The 21,511-nt window shown below is 43.9% G+C and overlaps 1 protein-coding gene across 2 annotated transcripts in view; it reads left to right on the forward strand.

Moving 5' to 3' along the window:
- Window positions 1-5,306: 5,306 nt before the first annotated feature.
- Window positions 5,307-21,511, forward strand: part of LOC126534308 (protein-cysteine N-palmitoyltransferase HHAT-like protein) — a 28,674-nt gene continuing 12,469 nt past the window's right edge. Inside the window, exons 1-9 of one of the 2 annotated variants that reach the window (XR_008613273.2) lie at window positions 5,307-5,830; window positions 6,035-6,144; window positions 6,448-6,515; window positions 6,597-6,707; window positions 9,126-9,320; window positions 11,817-12,029; window positions 14,138-14,253; window positions 16,923-17,129; window positions 20,673-20,708. Coding sequence is in view for 1 of the 2 variants with exons in the window: in XM_050181584.3 (XP_050037541.1) it covers window positions 5,763-5,830; window positions 6,035-6,144; window positions 6,448-6,515; window positions 6,597-6,707; window positions 9,126-9,320; window positions 11,817-12,029; window positions 14,138-14,253; window positions 16,923-17,129; window positions 20,673-20,708 (1,124 nt within the window). In the remaining variant the exon portion in view is untranslated. The remainder of the gene's footprint in view (window positions 5,831-6,034; window positions 6,145-6,447; window positions 6,516-6,596; window positions 6,708-9,125; window positions 9,321-11,816; window positions 12,030-14,137; window positions 14,254-16,922; window positions 17,130-20,672; window positions 20,709-21,511) is intronic. The other variant, XM_050181584.3, reaches the window with a different exon arrangement.

Below are 21,511 nucleotides of genomic sequence, written 5' to 3' on the forward strand. Positions count from 1 at the left end.
TTCCGGCGGCAGTGCAGGGCAGAGCAATGGCCCCCGTAAGGCAGAGGCTATACAAGCAGTGACTCATCAACGGCTCATACCCCCTTAGGCAAGCAAAAAATGCAATCCCTCATAACCCCGCAAGGCATAAGCTACAAGCACACAGCAAAGTGAAGTGAACAGTGCATACATTCTTTGGAATCACGCATACAACATACGAAACAGCTTACATTTCAATAAAGAGCAAGCTCAAGAAAAGCATCTGAACCACGCAATTGGCGATAAGGCGCTCCTCATAACAATGCGAAGCAGGTAGCGCTCCCAGCATACGTTTACCCGGGCAGCTATTCTCGACACACATGGCGGCAGCACGGCCGCCATTATCCGCCATGTTGATTCGATGATTGGCTGTGGAGAGCTCACGTGCCTTGAAATTTGTGTAGGGCAACGGAAGTTTGGCAAAATTTAAATTTGCGTTTTCATCAGGACGACGAAGCGTGACGTGTAGTTGAAAATTTTATCAACTAATACATTTTTTTTTCCTTGGCAGCTATGCTACGACATTAGCGCTTCAAAAAGAAAGTGAACGGTAGCGTACAGAAGCCGGTGCAACGCATCTGCAATTTCGCGAATATGTGGTGGCGATCCAACATAGCCGCCATGACAGCTTGCTGATTGGCTGAAGGAATATGCTGTGGGGAGCGTCACAGGAAGCGCCGTTTCGTAAGCGTCAATTTGACGTTGCGTAACGTAGCGCTGGGCCGCCATTGCAGAGATTTTCCGCCATAATTTGGGGTGCGACGATCCGCGCGAATTATGCGGATGAGCAGCCATACGCAATGGCGACCGGGAGGAATACGTATCTCCACATTTTCCCCGTCGTTTGGCACCATGAAAATATTTTATTCATAACGCGTGCTCATAGTATTTGCATCGCTCTCGGGTGATGTTGGCATTTGTGTTTTGGAACATCATTTTTTTAAAAGAACGCGTTTGTATGAAATAATGTAGGTTGAACATAGCAAACCTTCTGCAACGTTGTCCCATTTTCACTGCTGCGCTTGTATTGTAATGAAGATTAATGGCTTTTCGCACAATCAAAAGTTATGACAACGGCGTCTTTTTGATTTATTAAAGGGATGTATGTAAAGCGGCGCCTTGGAGTTTCCTCCCGCGGTGCGAGTAACCAGCGAACTGAACAAAAAATGGCAGCGCCGGCGCTTGCATCCGACAAGCGGATACCTCTGGCGCGCGCAACGCTATCGGTGATATTCGGCCGTTTCTCAGCCAGCCGAGTCGGGCTGAGTCCCTTGCGTTTAGCGAGATAGCGATAGCGTGGCCTAGAACGTGGGCTCATCACCACATGGTAGGTCACGTGTGTTGCCTCAAGGTAAAAACAAGCGCGTTGGCGCCAACGTACGATGACTCATTCCCTATGCCGGGTGCACGCATCATAGTTAACGACGGCTTGTACGCAGCAGACGGCGGAAGCGAGAAGCATTTTCGACGGCGTAATCGTAAGCTTTGAGATAGCTGCTTTATTTTTCACTCAGGAGGAAAACTGTTTTGCTTTACGAAGAACGTTCGGTTCGGTGCCTTCATTTCAGTTTCTTAGGCAAAACGTCAAGTTTGCCTCACGCTAGGAAAGCAAAACGGGGCCATCGGCACCATTTTGAATGCGTCGCGCCTCCGTCACGCCTCGAAGAAAATGGCGGAATGTCCAGAATAGCGCCCCAGGTAAAGATTACTGTTGAGCAAGCTGCCTCGGCGACGGCAGCTTGCGAAGTGGATGGAGTGACGCCCATAGCCTTTCGTATATAATGTAACCAGCCTAGGAATTGATTTCAATGCTGTTGCAGCACCGCTATGTGCGGCGGCGCGCTGTCGAAATTACCATTACACTAAAATAGCGTTACTACCATTACTCTAATAAAGCATAGCATACCCTCCTCAGCAGTTGTAGTGGTGGTTTTCAACAGCTTCGCTGGACAGCCACTGTCGCAGGGCCAGGCTGGCGGGTAAATTTTTAAGTCAAAGAAACGTCATAAAATTCAGCGAAGTGTGGGTCGGGCAAAATGATTTCTTCGCCCCCTGTATTAATGAGTACACATAGGAGATACATGAGTTAAAGCTTTACGTTTAGTATGGACGCGAATATACATAGGCCATAACTGCACGTTTCATCGTTTAATCATTTACTCCTTCCTTCATTCTTACCATAAATAACACAATTGACGAAAGCCTACGTTAATCTATGCCCATCTAAAAACACATGCAAATGTGTTCCCATCTTCCCAATATGAACCGAAGTGTATGTTGTAAGGCGGTCGCGTGGCAGAGGTATGCATGTTTATATATATATATATATATATATATATATATATATATATATATATATATATATATATATATATATATATATATATATATATATGTGTGTGTGTGTGTGTGTGTGTGTGTGTGTGTGTGTGTGTGTGTGTGTGTGTGAAGGAGGAGAAGGGAAACAGAACAGAGGGGTTCGATTTTTGTTAATCTTGACTATATAAAGACAGCAGGCAAAGAAGCCAAGGAAAGCATAGGGATAATTAGTCGTGATTGAAATTAGAATGTAGAAAATAATGAAGAGAAACAGTATGAAGGCTAACTTGCCGCCGGTGCGTGGGAGCCGAACCCACAGCCTTCGCATTACGCGTGCGAATAACTGCCACTTGTGCTACAGCGACGGCCATCAATCCGTTTACTAACCTGGGTATTTATTGTGTACTAGGTCTAGCCCTGAGAGTGTTAGCCAGCGCCACTTAGAGTCATGGCGGGTGAATGTGGAACAGCCTTCTTGCGCGATAACGTCACGTGACACATTAACTTAGAAGGGCAGGCACGCGGACATGGACACGTCGTTAATAAACCTTCTTAAGAGGAAGCTTTAGCTCGGGCCCAACTCCGACGCGGCCTATTCAAATACATGTAAAAACGCAAAAACGTTTTTCTGAGATAACCCCTGGACCGATTTTGATGAAATTTGTTGCATTTGAGAGAGTAAAATAAATTCTAGTGACTGTTGGAAGCAGAATTTTGATTTAGGGCTTGAATTTTGTTAGAGAGATTTTCAAAAATTCAGAAGTTTGGAAAAAATAGAAGAATGAAGTTTACAAACTAATAGCTCTGCATCAAGAACAGATATTGCGGTTCTGTAAACGGCATCCATTAGATCTATAAAAGCGGACAAATATTATATGTCATTTTACATCTTACGTGAATTTGTTACATTGTTTACAAGGGTTCTGCAAAAGTTGTAATTACATATTAATACATTTCTTGAGGTTCATGTGTAACATATCAATTTTGTCCGCTTTAAATGTGCTATCAGATACAATTCACGGAAATGCGATATCATTTTTTCTTGTTGAGTTACAGAGTTGTAAACTTGATGGTTTCGTTTTCTGAAAATTTGCAATTTTTGTCAATTTTTTATAAAATATTGACGACCTAACTGAAAAATTCGAAACCAACAGTCACTAGAGTTTAAGTTTTTCTTTTAAATGCAGCAAACCCAGTCAAATTTAGTGCAGTGGTTGCCGAGAAAAACGAATTCTCCTTTTACATGTATTTAGATAGGAGCAGTCGAGCTAAAGCTTCCTCTTAAGCTACCTAATTACATTGAGGCTGCCCGATTCGAGACCCTCGCATATATTGACACGTGTACTTATCTTTATCGGGCGACACATTTCACCGCCTAACAAATGTTATCGCACAGCGGAGGACGCGCTTGCATGTGTGGGAAGTTTCTGGAATGTTATCGATGGTTCCATCCACTGTCTGTGACCGAAACTTGTGTAATCTGATTGCATGTGTGCGCGACGCGAATAATGTAGAACTTTGTGGAAAACGCGCGGGCCCCAGCGATTAGTGTAGAACATTCGACGATTTATGTATAAAAGCCGACGCGCTTGACCCGTTGATCAGATTTTCGACGATTATCGACGAATGTTCTAGACTAATCGCTGGGGCCCGCGCGCCTTCCACAAAGTTCTACATTATTCGCGTCGCGCACACATGCAATCAGATTACACAAGTTTCGGTCACAGACAGTGGATGGAACCATCGATAACATTCCAGAAACTTCCCACACATGCAAGCGCGTCCTGCGCTGTGCGATAACATTTGTTAGGCGATGAAATGTGTCGCCCGATAAAGATAAGTACACGTGTCAATATGAATGAACGAGGAGAAGGGAGTCAGAGGGGCTCGATTCTTTGTTAATCGCGACTATATGAAGCCAACCGCCAATGAAGCCAAGGAAAGCGTCGGGGTAATTAGCTGTGGTTGAAATTGAGATGAAGAAAATAATGTTTTGGCCCCCACCTGCGACACGTTATCTTTTCGCCCATTTTCTTATCCCCTTTTCTCCAAACCGCTGTGGTTGCTTAGTGGCTATGGTGTCGGGCTGCTAAAAAGCACGAGGTCGCGGCATCGAATCGTGGCCACGGCGGCCGCATTTCGATGGGGGTGAAATGCGAAAAGACCCGTGTACTTAGATTTAGGTGCACGTTAAGGAACTCCCGATGGTCCAAATTTCTGGAGTCCCTCGCTACAACGTGCCTCATAATCAGATCGTGGTTTTGGCACGTAAAACCCAATAATTTGTTTTCTTTATTATTCTATTACTTCATTATAAAAGAAAGACTCTTGAAGGTGGTGGGCAGTATATTAGCAAAAACTTAAATAAACAGAAAGAGGTGCAGGTCTTGCGACCTTATCCGCAGCAGAGTAAGTGTCCTAAGCAAGGGCAGGGAACGTTCATAAATTTTGACGATCAATAAAAAAAAAGAAAGAAAAAAATGTGGTTCCCGTGGCGTTGCACCATCTCAGGGATTGGCCCGCGTTGCGAACCATGTTATAACTCTCGCCAGGACATATATTATGCACGGCAGCCCAAGTATCTGGATACATCCACCAAGTCATCCCTTTTGATTACGTTGTCCTCACTCCTGGGGCCGGGCCATTTTGCTCGGTCAGACATATGTTTGCGGAAAGTGAACACAAAGATCAAGAAAGCTCCGCTATAAAATCTAGGCATCTTAATTATGCACCAAATTTCAAACAAGTACACGCGATACCGAAGACGGCAACGAGACGCTCCAGGCAGGTTTAAATTACGCGCCTCCATATACGTTGAATTGAATTTTCAAAACCGGACTATTTACCTTCTGTTATATAACACATTTTAAATCATTTGCCGTATTACTGCTTTTTATTAACATGTGCGATTGCATTCTTGAAATATTATTTTTCTAACAGTGACACCATATGGTGACACCAGGTGATCATATACTGTCTTTGGGCGTCTGCTCAAGTGCACGCCAGCGCTCGCTACAACTTACCTACTCTAGGTTTCTAAACTTGTGCAACAATTCGTTCCGGCAGTGAAGTGACAAGTGTAAAAGCACAGCCAGATCGTTTTTGAAGCTGCCAACGCACGTATCTAACACCATGTAATGTTTACAGAGCGTTTTTCGCGGCTGCGACACAAAGTGAAGCTTGCCTTTGATCCCGATGCTCGCGACCGTGCGGTCACTGTCACTATGGTTCATCGCTGAACATCGCGTTGGTTCAACGCGACATGCGTGCAATTCATGTCCAGTGTACTGCTGGGTCGAGCGTCGCATTTGGTTCAACTAAAGCTGACGTTATCATTAATCGTACACGCTGAAACCCCGGTGGCGACGCTGTAGCGTGAGGCCTAACGAAGACAGCCGGCACGATTGCTCGGTTAAAGAGCTGTCATGAACGACTCTCATGACTACGACGCCGAGGACCTGAAGGAGAAAACGCCTACAGTCGTTCAGAATTGGTAAGCCCACAGTCCTCAAGCTTCCAGCGCGTGACTTGACTTTATTTCACGCTTGCTAGCGACGTTTTGACGGGCACCGATGAATGTTTGTGCATCCGAATATGTTTGTCGCGACCCTTCCGTACACAGACGACTGGGAAATAGGAGCCAGTTAAAAATGAAGTGTGCCTGTCTGTTTCTCTACATTTCCCTACTTCCCACCAGGTTCCCAGCCACTCTGAAGAAGTGGGAAATCCTGCTGAGGATGTTTCATTGGCTGGTCTGGACGTCCGGATTGGTTTACGTTCTGGGCTGCTTCGTGACATGCAAAACGAGTGAGTGTCTGAATAGTGGTTGAAGCTACTGTTCCGATTGCTGCTGCTGCTGCTGTTGTTGTTTCTTTGTTAATGTCCGTGGCGTACACTCGTAATGGGTATGTTTGACGGGTTAACCAAATGGACTCAGTCTGGTTAACCTCCTTGCCTTTCCTCCCTCCCTTCTCTCTCCCTCTTTATATCTCTCTCTCTCTCTCTCTCTTAGGGGGCTTACCTGCGATTTCTTTACCGCGAGCGCGTGACATTTGGAGCTCTTATCTCGAAAAGGCGTTCTATTGGTGTTTCTTTCCTGTTTTTCTTTAGATTATACGTTGCCCGAAGTTGTTCCTGACGAGTTCGTTGACGGTTCTTACGGTATCCCTCGTGACAAGGTACAGTATACGAGTTTCTAGTTTACCATCCAGCATTCACCACAGCTCATTGATTGTTTTTTGTGTTGGGTTTGCTCTCAGGACACTGCTGACGAGGAATGGTATCGCTACAGCACTGCTATCCGCAGGTTTTGGCCGTGGGTTTTGGTGCAGCCCCTCATCAGCCACTGCCTTTTTGCCAAATGTCACAAAGTAAGCCGTACTTATGCATGTGCGTAATAATATGGAAGCTTGTTCATTTGCATACGTGGCATTATTTGCACAATCCTCTTTGAAGCACTGCATTCTGTTTTGTCGTAGCATCTGAAGGTATGCAATGATGTGTTTATGTACTTAGTTAGTTATCTGAAAGGAGTGCCAAAATTAATGTGGTACAAGCATACACCTAATTGCTCAGAGTACAGCATGAACATTAATAACAGCTGCAAAACTGCTGTTACTTTGATATTATAGTTTGTTGGGATGCGGAACAGAGTGAAATAGGACCAGGACAGGAACGAGTGGCGCTTGCAACTAAGTTCTTTCATAGCATACAGGTTTGCTTTTACAGGGAAGATGCAAGACTGCACAAATAAATTTGTGCACCGTAACGAGACCACACAGACAAAATTTTGAAAATGCATGCCTATTCTAACACGCAATCAAAGAACTGTTGTTTACTGCTATGCAGAGCCACATACATGTCACTGGTACAAATATTGCATTTCATTTTAATGTAATGTGTGCCTCCATTAACTCGTGTGCCAAGGCATCTTCTGCCAAGTATGCAGATGCTAGACAGACTTGGCTCCCACGTGCAGGAACCGCAATGCGTAGGCAAATAAATGTGCAGCACTCTTATCCTTGTCAACAAGCTCGTGCTACGCTGCCCCATTTCTTAGCCCTGTCAGACTTAGTTGCGAATGGCGCTCTTCCCTGTACTGGTGTTATTTCACTTTGTTTTGCATCCTAACCCACTGTAATAAGTGCCAACCAATCAGCCCAGCAACAAGTAAAGATGCATTACTTTGATATTTTATTCTACTAAAAGGAAGAGAGGTGAGAACAGAGAGGGGTAGGCTGGTAGTACAAGTTCGGCGAAGAAGTGTAAGCCCATGCAGACGTGTCGGCCCGCCGAACTAACCTACCGCACCTGTGGAAGCACATGCACACGCGAAAAAGAAAAGGCAGGAATGAGTTCGCACCATGCGCATTGCACTAGAAGCGATTAATTTACAAAGTTCTTACGTCACAGTGGACAGGGCCTCAGACAAAGCCATCCACACCGGGGAGGAGGGCTCAAGTGTCCTCGCAGAAGGAGGGTACACCCTGCGTGGGCCTGAATGGTGGCCGCCCTCGAAGCACACGCAACTCGCAGTAATGAATAGAGTGCGAGCAAGTGTAAGCTGCGTGTCGCTAGTGCTCATAATGAGGCACGATCAGGCAGGCAGACAGAAATAAGCTGGTGGCATCAGTCCGCAGAGCGGGTGGAGGGAGGCAGCACACTGTCTGTGGCATAGGCTGCACCAGCCGACTGCACGGCGAGGTTCATGTAGATCAGCGCTGTAGGATATGACTGCAGTGAGGTTGCTGCGATCTAGGATGGTGTATGTTCTTGATGGTGGTGGTGGTGTACTTCCTTTCGAGCTAGCTCAGACCGTGTCTGAGCTAGCTTGCAAGGAAGTATGATTGGGTGCCCAGGCAGGGCCACAATATTCCAAAACCAGCAGAATGAGGGAGGTTAAACAGTTAGCCGAATGAAGCGGGAACTCATTCTTCGTGTCACACGAACAACAAACCCAAGGATGCAACGAACCTTGGCAGTAGTTTTAGTGCAAGGCTACATTTTCCTTCATTTTAAGTAGTGCTACCTTAACCTTTGTTTTTTAATCTTAAAGGCAAAACAAATATTTTGTATCTACAGGCAGCTGAATTGTACGCACTCAACTTTTTCTCCGTAATTTCATATTGTTCAGCCAAAGCCACGTTGCTGCTGCATGCCTGACCTGTGCGTGACAGATGTAACCAGGGGACGTATTCTGAAACGTTCGCCGCGGCGAAAGTTTCGCACTGGCCACGCCTCCGCCGTTGCGGCGCGCGCTGAATGGCTGCTTTGACAAAACCGGAAATTCACTTGCGCCACCTGAATTTCCGGTTTTGTCAAAGCAGCCATTCAGAGCGCGCCGCAACGGCGGAGGCGTGGCCAGTGCGAAACTTTCGCCGCGGCGAACGTTTCAGAATACGTCCCCAGCTCATGCCATTAAAATCTCTGCTCACATTAAATCCATCTGCTGAAGTAAACCTCTCTTAGCAAACCTTCCCGTACTTTGCTATCTGTGGCTACTGGGTTCTGTTGCTTTATTGCATTGCTCGCACTCTGAAAATTATGTGAATTGCGCGTCTGATGGTGGGGTCGACCCTCGGCCCCCCAGCCGATGCTCTAACCATTCGGCCATGATCGCACACTTGCTTCTGTTGTGCCAAGTAGCTCTTTGAGAGAATTTGCAAGTATATCGCCTTGCATAGCACGTGTGTTTGAGAGGACTGCTTCAGAAAAGCTTTATTTTCCCTAGATTCGAACATGTGCGTTAGATCTGTGTAATCGTTCTTTTTTCTTTCTCCCAAATACAGTGGCTTTCAAGTTTTTATGCTGCGTACAGCACTTTCTTCCTGCTCTACAATGTTGGCTGGCTGACAACTGCGTCTTTCTACACCCTGTACATCACCTTCTACATTACTGCTAAGTACAGAAGTACCTTGGTGTGCTACCTACTGGGTCTCGCTGTTATCATCCATTCAGCCTTCCCTGTGCTAACATTCCTAAAGGTATGTGGCTTATCTTCAATTGTGTGGGCTCGTAAGATGGCGACCAGTATAGCACATGCACAGTCACACATACTCACATATATATATATATATATATTATAATCTCTCAGTGAGGCATTGACTCACAGGATCTGGCAGGGAAAGAGGTCAAAGAATAGAAGCACGTACAAACCTTCAATAATTCACGAGCAGATAGCTTCACGCTCAGGCAGCTAATTAAACAGTATGCTGTGTCAAGAATCTTAGTGGAACAAAGGTGGTGACCGTGATGTGCAGTGCCTCTGGGAAATACATGCAGCAGTATGACAATACCTACTCTCCTCTTCTTGCTGATGCAACAGCAACCGATTTATCGTGATAAACCACTTCGAGCACAGGTGTCAGTCGGTTGCTTTTAGCTGACACCGACAATGGCAACAATGCTGCTTTGGATGAGTCATAAGTAAGGAGTCCCACTGTGAGTCATGGTTTGCAGCTGGTCCTTAAAGGAGCACTGGCACACGTTTTCAAAGTTGCAGAAAAATCCTACCACATGTTTCTCGCACATCGAAGGATCATGCATAGCAAGTAGGGAAACAGAAAATGTGTTTTTGATACTAAAGTTGCTCTCGAAAGAATGGACCTGGCATCAGCACTGTCATAGTGCAGTGACAGAAAATTTTGCTGACGACATGTAGCAATAAGGTTAGTTATGAAAACGTTAAAAAAAAAACTTAAGAAGAGTGCTGCGTGCGTCTCTTCTGGCAGATTTCACGTTTGGCAGCTGCAACGATTGCAGTAACGGAGCGAGGCAGTGTATCATGACACATCCATCTCCTTCGTACCAAAACATGTATGTATAAACAATGGACAACAAAAAGGAGAACCACAGGGTTCCATTTTTCTGGTCCCTTGCCACCATTCTAATCTTACACGTCTATTACTTCTTTATATTTTTTCAGTCAATTTATAAATGTTTAATTTCTGATTCAAACATTGTTTTTTAATTCATATGATCTGTTAGCTATAATCTATAGTTTACCCGCTGTTTTACATTCGAAGTTTTCTTTCTTTTTGCTCACATTTGTTTGGAGTGATGGACATTATTTGCACTTATCTAGATGCATTTTGTATGTTTGTGACGTATAGATTCTGCTTTTACTTTTTCATTCTTTTGAAGCTATAGTGTTCTTTTTGAAGCCAGGAAATCATAGGGGGAATAGGCTGTGGTTTTAATTGAAATGCTGAAGTAATGAGTTCATCCACTTTCATTTCCCTTTTTCTTATTATTCCCACATTTCGATTAAAACCACACCTAATTTTCCCCATGCTTTCCTTGGCTTCATTGTCTGTTGGCTTCATGGTTTTATGTAGCTACATCTGTTAGTATAGTAAATTATTTAGGGCACTCTGACTCTGACCCCATTTTGGTCTGTCTATCTGGCCACATAAAAATGTAGCCCCTACAAGAAATTGAAGCTGGGCCTACAACATGGCAGGTAAGTACCTATCCTCGGCGCCATGGCAACGCTTCAGAAGGGGTGCATACCACCTGCGAAAGTAGAGCGAAAGAGCATCGCCACTGTCGTGCTGTCATGATATTGACACTCATGCACAGCTCGTGGAGTGTTAGGAGGTCTCTAGGGACGTGCAGTGTATTTGGCTGCAAAAGCGACAAAACCAGGGATGCACCGTCACACTCAGTTCAGTTGACTGTAATGGAAGTTAAAGAAAATATGTGTGCTGTTAACATAGCTCTGGCATAACTTGGAAAATTATCGTGGGTGGGTTCTGCTAGAATTTCTTTCTATAGTTTGTACCTCCACTTAATGCAGAAAAATGACACGTTGAAAATGTCCTGTCAGTACACCTTGAAAGTTCTTCTCAGAGAAGTCTGCAGATAGTTTGATGACATATCAGTGCCTTGCTGGTGTTATGTTCTCATGCACTTATCCCTTGCAGGTGCCAAAATATTCTGTTGATTGAAGACTCACTTTCACCCCATTTTTTGCATCTTCAGTATCATAAGCAGTGTACATCTGTAGAGTAGATTACCAATATGAAGTATTTTATTGAGTTTTGTGAAGTTTACAGAATGTGGGCTACATGCAAAAACTCTCTACAGGAACATTAGAAATGAGAACAATCAACTATTTCAATTATAGCAGGCTTGGAAAGCACCTATCCAGGCAGTTGAAAATCATGCCTGGTGCAGCACACTGTGAAAAACAACGAAAGTGGACCCACTACATATGACATAATTGCACTGAGCAAGAACACACAACTGTCTACTTTCCCACTCATTTTAGTAACATGTTTTACACCCATTATTCAAACTTGCAGCGCAATTCCAATCGGAAGAGTTTGAAGATGTATGTGACACATTTTGACCATTACTTTCATCAATGCTTTTGCCGTTGATGCGCTAGCTTGGCGTACCCAATTTCGTACACATCACCCTAAAGGGTTAATTACGGAAGATGACTAGAAAATATCTTTCCCTACCCTTTCTTCCAGCCTGTATATCTTTACCATGGCAGTGTGGAAACTTTCCTCACGCAAGTTGGGCTTTCGTGGACGGCAGCTCGGTGCATGAGCTTTGCCATTGATGCCATCGCAAGACCCAGCACAAAGAACAATCCTGAGATCGACACATCACTTGCGTACATCCTCTACTTGCCAGCACTGTTTACCGGCCCCCTGCAGAACTACTCGGACTTCTCCGTACAGGTATGCCACAGTGGTTGTCAAATTGTTTGGGGGCAGTACACTAAATATTGGCTTGACTGAAGTGCATTTGACCTCATTAGTGCAAATCATTACAATGTCGCTTAATCATTGCTTAATTGGCTCTTTAGAAGTGTGCGAATCGCGACACTTCAGATTGAAATGAACACAAATCGCATATGGCAGCAAACCACACATGAAGTGCATTGTTCTCGAACAAAACTATTTAGATAGGTTTTTGATTTAACAAAAGTACTAGATATATGTAACGAAACAAATAATATTTCTTGCCAATATCATCGTGTAATAAATGCTTACAATAAGCATGTAATGCTTACACAGAATCCATTCTTGTGTTGGTCGTGACTGCATTGTAATAAGGTTCGGCTGTATTTTGGTTAGTTTCACACTTGCTGTTACTTGCTGGCTTTACATATATTACTAGATCACTGATTCACAAATTTTTAAGAAGGTAATGCATATTTATTTCAAATCCACTGCTAATGAACCCTTTTCATAATGGTAAAATTAAATTACCTGCGAGGCAGTTCGCTGAGCTAATGGCGGTGCAGTCATTTTTGCATTCGGCACATGCAAACAGTTTGCTTGTCTTATGACATAGAAAGCACAGGCATGGCTGTCAGTATGAAGCCATGCATGAGAGACAAATCCCAGCATTTGCAGCGAGCATCTCACCCTCTCTCAAGTCGGACTGGTGCCACCATCAGCTGGGCAAATTTGCAGTGCCGAGAAGCGCTCTTGCAAATTAGTAAAACGGTCTGTTAGTAGGAGTTACTTCATTTGACAGCCCAATAGAATTGTAGCTATTTGGCTTGAGGGTCAAATTGAGTAGCAAGACAGTTGGTTGCTATTTGAAATTTTTTTCTAATCTCGCACCCTACTTATTTGTATCCCTGCGCAAATTGTTGGCATCCACGGCACACAAACAGCAACGTTGTCATCTGCTCTGCCCTACTCAAATTAACAACATGAACAGTGAGCAACAGCAAATTAGGAGCTCACTTACTCGACTGAGCGTTGGTAATTGTGTAGGCATCTCGGGGTGCCAGTAATTATAGCTCCAAAGTAGAGGCTGTGCATAGTAATTGACGTTGCCAGCCAGTATGTCCTACACACTCTACAAGAAACACTGAGCTTGAAATCTGCCTTCCCATACTTTGTTACTGGCTGCACATGGTTCTTGAACGAAAGGCGACTGCGCATTCTGTCACCCGTGGTAAACTTGTTGAGGAATACCTTCTTGAAGTGGGAAGCTGCATGCCACCACAGGGAGATGCCATCTGGCCATGCGGTGATACTCACTGCATTCACGCTTTTGTCACGCCCTTGTGTGTACTGAAAGTGTCAGCCTCATCATGTGACGTTGAGGCTCCTCTACCACACTTTCGGCGTCCTCATATATCTCTCGCACTCCTTCTCTCCCCTACAGTCTTTGTCAAAAATATACGACCTGTGTCGCCTGAGACCTTTAGGCCGAATGTGGCCTATTTAGTAGCTTATGTGGTAAGCCAAAAGTTGCAATGCCCCAGGGCATGAAAAGAACGCTCGTGCCCACCGCCCAGAGGCCTGTAGTATCATGAGCTCCACATGAACCTCACCACACAGCCGAACTACATATATCATGAAGGCGTAGAGTATCCCGTATACTTTTGACAAACGCTGTACATGCTCATCTGCTAGCCTCATTACTCTTCTGCGACACCGTTCCAGTGCGCTCGTGTTCCTTTCTGCTTTCTCAAACTGACCAGCACCAATCTGCTTGCACCAGTAAACAACCACGGGGGTGGACCTTGCTGTGATAACAGTGTGGGATAAGCACATGTGTGTAACTTAGTTGGTACTAACTAAGAGCACGTTGGTAACTCAGTGAGATAGTTGCTGAATTTAGTCATTGTAGTCGTAATTTAGTCATCGTATTATGTAAGAATTATACAGAAAGCACACGGAAGATATACGGAAATATTTTAATGGCATACGGAATGTTTCAGTAGGGGTACATGTGTACCCCTACTGGTTTGAATTTCTTGCATTTTGCCACTCCTTTCACGCAGGATTAAATAACTTCTAAGTATTTTGCTTTTGTTACCTAGGTCACAAAACAAAAGACAGCCTGGTCAGCGCAAGATATCATGTACCCTGCTGTTCAGGTTGGGTTGTGTACACTCTACTACTTTCTTCTTGAGGCCCTTCTTCACTATTTCTACAGGTGAGTGCATAAAAGGGGCACATTTGAAAAATTGTAGAAGCTATATGAATCGATACTGTATCACTCACGGCATGTGCACACTAATGATGCAAAAATTATCGGTAAATTTACTATTAATAGTATCGATAGGTTTCTAAACTGTCGATAGTGTAAAGAAGACTATCGATGGTATTACCATATTTCCTCGTGAAGCTATCGATAGTGTTATGAAAGCTATTGATAACATAGTACTATCGACAGTATTGCAATAGTTCACTGCTGACACTGTAATCAATAGTTTTGCAACTCTTGGCTAGTGATACCACTGTTGAACATCATTACATTCGAACCCACTTAATTCGAATTTCCGGTTTATTTTAACTGACACTGGTGGTCCTGTCAAAATGAAGTGTAGTGTTTGAATGTCTGAAATCGCCTGGTAATTCGTAAGTGTAAGCATTTGCGGTCGTTAATTCAAACATTGTGCTTCCAACCATGCTCTAGGCAGCACGCCAATTTACATAGCAGTGCCTTTGACCTGGCAGTGTGGCCGCGTGCCAGCAGCTGCTCTCGTCTCTTGTCGCAAGTATCGTGCTTTGGCTTGTATAACCTACCACAAAAATTCAAACAAATTTACCAGTAAAGTCAGGGCGAACCCGCTTGTTAATAGACACATATCAATGTACAAAGCTTTTCACATCAGTGAATGTATACTTTGCTTTCACTTTGCACTGTCTCTAATGTCATGTTATATCTGTCTAATATCAGAGTAGCGTGAAAAGCTACACAAGACAATATTAAGACTGGGAACATTCTGTGTATTTCATCTTGTATATGTTCTCGCACTACTCGTCAAGCATTACTGAGTATGGACATGCCAACTTTACTGTTCTCTGCTATCACCACTTCTTTCCTTCGCAACAACCCCTAAAGAAGCTGGCACGTCTCATCTCGGAGAGATGGAACTATCATAATCACATGTACACCACACATGCAGCACATTTCAGCAACGCTGCTATCCCTACTGGTTGATCAACGATTTAAGACTACTTCCTACGAAGAGGGGGCACCATATCAAATCTTTCTTTTGATGAGCCAAACACTTGCCATAGTCACCATTTAACCTAGTATAATAGCCACAGCCACAAGCAGGGTTTTTGGCAGCAGTGATGTGGTGAAGTTCATTGCAAAGTCAGCTTATTGGTATGTAGCAATGCATCCAATGTTGCGAGATGGTGTCCCACTACTGTGCCACCACTGAAATTTCAGGCTGGTTTGCTCTATCCATCCACCGGCCTTTTGCAGGAGCCATACACTCAAGCCTCTCAACATCTAGCTGTAAAATTGGACTGAAAAGTGATTCATTCATTTGTTTGTTTGTTTATTTATTTATTTATTTATTTATTTATTTATTTATTTATTTATTTATTTATTTATTTATTTATTTATTTTATTCACCATAAATATTTTACAAAGATACATAGTATTAATGCAGCTGAATCGCTAGCCTGAGTCTAGTTGGGATTCATTCAAGTACTTTGTAAGTAAGTAAAAGAACATATTCACTAAAACAGTAAGTCCATACGAAAACGACATTGAAGTCCCAAGCAAGCTGAGTCTTAACATAATGTGTTGCAAACTAATAACATACACAAGCAACTCATGCAGTATCTCCAGAAGCTTTCTATGTGCAAATTGTGAAATTTAGAAATCCACAAGTTTGCTGACTCCACGGGGCCGACTTATTTATCAAATTAGCCATTATGCAAGAAACAGCCAGCAAAGCAGACAGTGGCCTTCTCTTTCTTTCTGCCCATTTAAGTTGCCATGATCTGTCTCAGAGTAGCATTTAGAAATAGTGTGTAAATCGCAATGCCCTTGGAGCTGCAACCAGTGCATGCTGATTGCGGTTCCGGGAAAGCATATCCATAAATTGATAGAGGCACATTGCACGGAAAAGAGATTCCGCACATGTTTTGCTTTTGTCATTGTGTCTGTGTGCTTTAGGTCACATGGAAGTTTTGCCGCAAGTTGTGTGCAAATGTGTTGATTTAATATTTTACGTACTTTACATGCTTTCACGCTTTCTCGTTCCTTGATTACTCGTACATATCAACAGCAGCAATGAATATGGCTGTGATTTTAGCCAACAGGACAGGGACAGGGACAGGGCAGGAAAAGAAAGTGATCGTGGAATTTTGGTAGTCCACCACACAATTAAAAAATGATTACACAAGTCCAATGCACCGGTTCCATTACTCAATCCAGTCACAGACTATTATGATAGGCCCCTTAACTGTAGTGGGTGCTTTATGGTAATTGCTTTACTTGACTACTTGACACAGAAATTCTAGATTTTGCCGCCACACAATGTCGTAGTTCCATATTCTGTAAGCAGTGTGGTAGCAGACTAAATATGGCAATCTGCTGCCAAGTGCAAGGTCGTGGGTTCGATACATGACCACAGTGGCCGCATTCCACAGCGGGTGGAATGCAAAAAACACTCGGGTACGTAGGTAAACAGTGCACATTAAAAAAAAAAACAGACACATGCCCAAATGTATCCGGAGCCCCTCATAACCAGTGTAGTATTGCTTTGGGATGTTAAACATCATAACTTGATATCTACTTTTTTTGTTTACATGCTCTCTCTTAAGTGGCACGTTTTCTGCTTTTGTGACATGCTTTAGCTCAGCCTTGGCATACTATCCTGACCTCGTGGCAGAGATGGACGATCCCAGCCTCCTGGGGCTCGGGATCTGCCTCACGGTGCTGTTCTTCCTGAAGTACCGGATACTGTACGGGTTTGGGTCGGCAGTGGCTGGCCTCGAGGGCATGGCACTCCCTCCACCACCGAAATGCGTGAGCCGCATTCACCTCTGCTCTTACCTTTGGAGGTGGGTCACAGCAGGGGGTCATCTGACTGAAGTATTAATGGGCCCCACTGGCCAGCTGGAAATCTTCTCACGTTTTTCAAGGGCAGGAGACATCTGCTTTCTTAAAGCGAAGCTGTATTTCCTTACCTCCCCAGGTTCTAGAGTGTCGTCTGGCTGCTGTCTTGCTGGATAGGCCAAATGGGCGGTTTTAACAAAAACCGTTGCTCAATTTTTTTTAAAAATGACATGTTCAATGGTGGCATTTGAACCCTGGCCTACCAGGCACATTAGCCCAACTCTCATCCCCACTAGGCCAGAGACGCATTCGTGGCATGAGTGAATAACGACCATACCACTGTCCTTTCCTCGTGCAACCTAGCACTTTAAGATGCTCGGCGTGTGTGTCACGTTGCACAGCAACAATTTGATTACAAAAGTAAGAGTTTGCCATTTTCTCCTGTCTTTCCCTGTGGCAGCTACTGCTATGAAATGCTGCAAGCACCTCTGGTTATTTTGGAGTTTTTTATCATCCGGTCTGTTTGCAGCCAAGCGGCCTTCCTCCGCATTTGTTTACCATGGTCAACAAAGGCTGCAAACATGGCAAGAGAGAGCGAGCAAGGCCTCCTTTTTTAGGCATATTGTTTACAGCTGTGAGCATACTGCATCAAATTAAAGCTCCTACGTCAACTTCTGAATGCTAATCTGATCGACCCAGCGGCTAATGCAAATCTAAGTCCTGCTATTGTGCTACCGGGAGCAACATTATTTTAAGCAGTGCAAAGCAACCAGCACCCTTAGCAATGCTATCGCCATCGTTGCTGTTAAATTAAGCCTAAAATGGCTGCAAGTTCCACTGCACTTTTGTAATGTATCTGGGATTTCTGGGGAGTCCACTCAATTTTTATGCCTCCACGCCTTCACCAGTTGTTGTGGACGTGATAGTTGATGTTGGTTGACATAACCTCCTCCACAGTGATGCTGAAAAGCACCGCCACGTGTCCGTGCAGTCAACAGCTTTGTTTTGGTTTGTGCCAAATTAAAATGGCAAACATTTTAGTATCAGCTGTGTAACAAGTACTGAAAGCATTTCCAACAGAGACACTGTGAAGCCAACAAAATGAAAGCAGTAGCATAATCTGCTTGTAGGACCGCCTTAAAACACCGCATTCTCGTTACACAACACTGCTTGCACTTTTAGGCGACCACAGTCGACTTCCATTAGCTCGGCCCTAATGGGACCAGTGAAATTGATCAATTACCTGGCAGGTTAAATTCAACAAGGTGCACAAAAAATGCTGTAATGCACCATTGATTCATTTGGCAGTGTTTGCGCTATTCTAACACACCACCAAACCAAGCATGCCCCCATTTTCTGTGTGTCCGAAATAGAAAACAAATGTGTAAAGGACATTAAAGTTCCTAAACCAAGTAGAAATCTAACGTGCACCCGATTTCATAGCAAAAAAAATTCATCATCATCAGCAGCAGCAGCAGCCTATTTTATGTCCACTGCAGGACGAAGGCCTCTCCCTGCGATATCCAATTACCCCTGTCCTGTGTAATCCGTTCATTACTACTTCCAGTGGAGGTATCGTGACTGCTTTGGGTACTGTACAGATCAGTATAGAATTGTTCCACTGCTTTTACAATTTTCTATATCTTCAAGATTGCTGATGATATTACCCTGCCTATAGCAAGAGTCTAAAATGTCTTGCTCATTGGCTGCTGGTTTCCTAAAGGCGGCTTTGCCGCAATACATCCGTGCTATGCGGTAAAGCATGCGAACGCTCTCGAGGCTGTTTTAGATTCGAGTCCGATTGCACTGCGCAGACAAATTTGGGCCCAATTCTTTCTTTTTAAAGAAAGAAAGGTGCGCGTTAGAATCTGATAAATACCGTAATCAGACATTGTGAGCGATGGTTATTGCTTGAAAATCGTCATAGGGCAGGCTGAAAAATAAGCGTTTCCTACAGGATATAACATGTGTTCAACGCAGTCACTGGCCCATAAGCTTCGCCGAGACAGGTGCTGCCACCAAGGAGGTCACTGTTGGAGTCACCATAGGGGTCAGGTACTTGCGTACTGGCTGGCCAGATTTGAATTATCCAGCTAAGGTCAGTTTTAAGATCAAAATAACAATAGTTTGGGCCCATAGAAATGCATGGTGCCAGCAGTATCATTCGATCACAATCGAATTAACAGACGTCTACTGTAACAGTAAATTGTACGGTCAGTGCCTTATTGTGTAGCAGCTAGCACCAAGTTTGATGGTAGTCTGCATTCTGCGAGGGAATTTAACTGATAGAGTTGAGACAGTAGATCCACAGAGTAATGGTTTCTGTTGGCGGAAGCCTAACTTGCCAGTTTTATCACTTGCCTTAGAGAATAATTGGCTTATCATAATCAGTGAGAGAGAGAGACAAGTTCTGATGTTGAGACAGGGTTTTTGTGGATGTATTACTACAGATCTGTCAAGGGGAATCACGTACTATTCCCTGATATTTGTCATGAGCATTTACAGTGGACCTCCAGTAAATTAACACTTGCAGTACTGCAATGGGTCACATTAACAAACAATAGGTCCAATTAACAAACAGTAGCAAAATGAGTGAATTCACATCTTTCTTATTGCTTGATGTAGCCTGTAATATCTTTTTGCTTCATGCTCTTGAAGCACAACTCAACCTGCGTGCGGCGAAATACACTGACATGTTTAAACACTGCCTCACTGTGACATGACATGAAACAAACAGGAATGAATGGCTTTTTAGGTGGAAGGAGCATAGGCCACTAAAACATAAAGATAAAACAGCTTCACACCTAAGGGAGGAGGCTGCTGGATTTCTTGCATGTTAAAGGCTTTTAGTAACCACTGCACGCACGAGGAGACGCATGCGGGGATCAGGTGAGGGCTGAGGTAACCAAAGCAGCATGCATTTGCATTCAAACTAAACGAGTTTTCGCTCCATAGCAATGTATTGTTTCTTGCCGAGACTTTCTGGTGCATTCAAATTAAGCAGAGTTGAATTAAGAGAGGGTCAATTAAAAGGTATCAACTGTATTTCTTACATGCTGATACCAGCAATAACAATGTAGGTTTTAGGTTATATAATGATTCATTATATCCGTGTTCGTAGTATCATGGCTTGACTGGTGTCACGAAGTTCACAATTGTAATGCAAGCTTTCACCACAAGAGCAATGAAGCGAGGGAGCACACATGCTAAACCGGTTCTGAAGTTACCCAAGATTTTAAAGTTCCAGTGCACTCCGAAAATTTGGACTGGAAATTCTTGGCTGCTCCAGGGATTGATCTACGCCCAACAAAGGCCTTCGGTCTTTCATTGGAGCAGTTTCACTTCAAAAGAGCGGAATTCATTGCTCCGGAACTGCTCCGAACCTGCCATTGGATTTGGTCATAACTTTTGAAGTCCTGCTTAGGTAAAGCCGCTGCAGCTTACCCTATGCTCACATTTAGTTCACACAGTTTATGTTTAGTATGCGAATGAATTGCACATTGATCGATGCTCTGTCACATCTTTGCTCTCATCCTGTGCACACGCAGGCACTTTGATCGAGGGCTCTACCTGTGGATACAGAGGTGAGTGAATTGTTGCAACAGTGGCTTGTGCTAGTATCTGTTAATTATTATGAGTAATGTAATGCAGTAAGCATATAAAATTTTGCCTGCCTGCCACTGTGGCCCACTAGCTATTGCATTCTGCAGCTGAGATGTCTCGAGTTTGAGTTCAATCTGTGGTGTTCACATCCCAGTGGTACCAGAATGCAAAAGCACCTTTCTAAGTGGATATACATGCACGTTTAAGAGCACCAGCCATGTGAATCAATCTCTAGTGCTCCACAATGGCAACTCTCAGAGGCTAGCCTTGCTCCGATACATTAACCCCTTCCGTGCCTTGGACAAGCTGGATAGGTCTACCCATTTCCTGCAAAAGCGACCAAGGACAAGCTGTGCTCATCGACGACACTTTTCATTTTCTAGCAATAACATGGGCAAGCTGATTTCATGTCAGTGCTTTATCATGCTTCTGGTATATGGCAGCACAAGCAGGAGCGAGTTTATAATGGCAGAGAAAATAAAACAATTTGGCAACTGTGGCTCGTAAAATATGGCGCTGCCAGCAACTTGACCTTCGTTGGCTTCTTCAGGAAAAAGAAGAAAAGCTAATTTCAGCGATGTATGGAGTGATTTGAGCGATGTAGTGTATTGCTCTGTGAGTGAAGAAGACACCGAGATTCTCTGTGCATTGAGCTCGTCTTCTGAGAGCAGCGTTTCTGGTGACTTTGACATCGCAGGGTAGTGGTGCGGAATCAACATAAACAAAGCCCCGGAATTCCTAGCTTGCTTCCAGTATTTAGTGTCTCTAGTTAAGGTGTTTGATG

The sequence above is a fragment of the Dermacentor andersoni genome, chromosome 7 (assembly GCF_023375885.2).
Source record: "Dermacentor andersoni chromosome 7, qqDerAnde1_hic_scaffold, whole genome shotgun sequence".
NCBI classification, from domain to species: Eukaryota; Metazoa; Arthropoda; class Arachnida; order Ixodida; family Ixodidae; genus Dermacentor; species Dermacentor andersoni.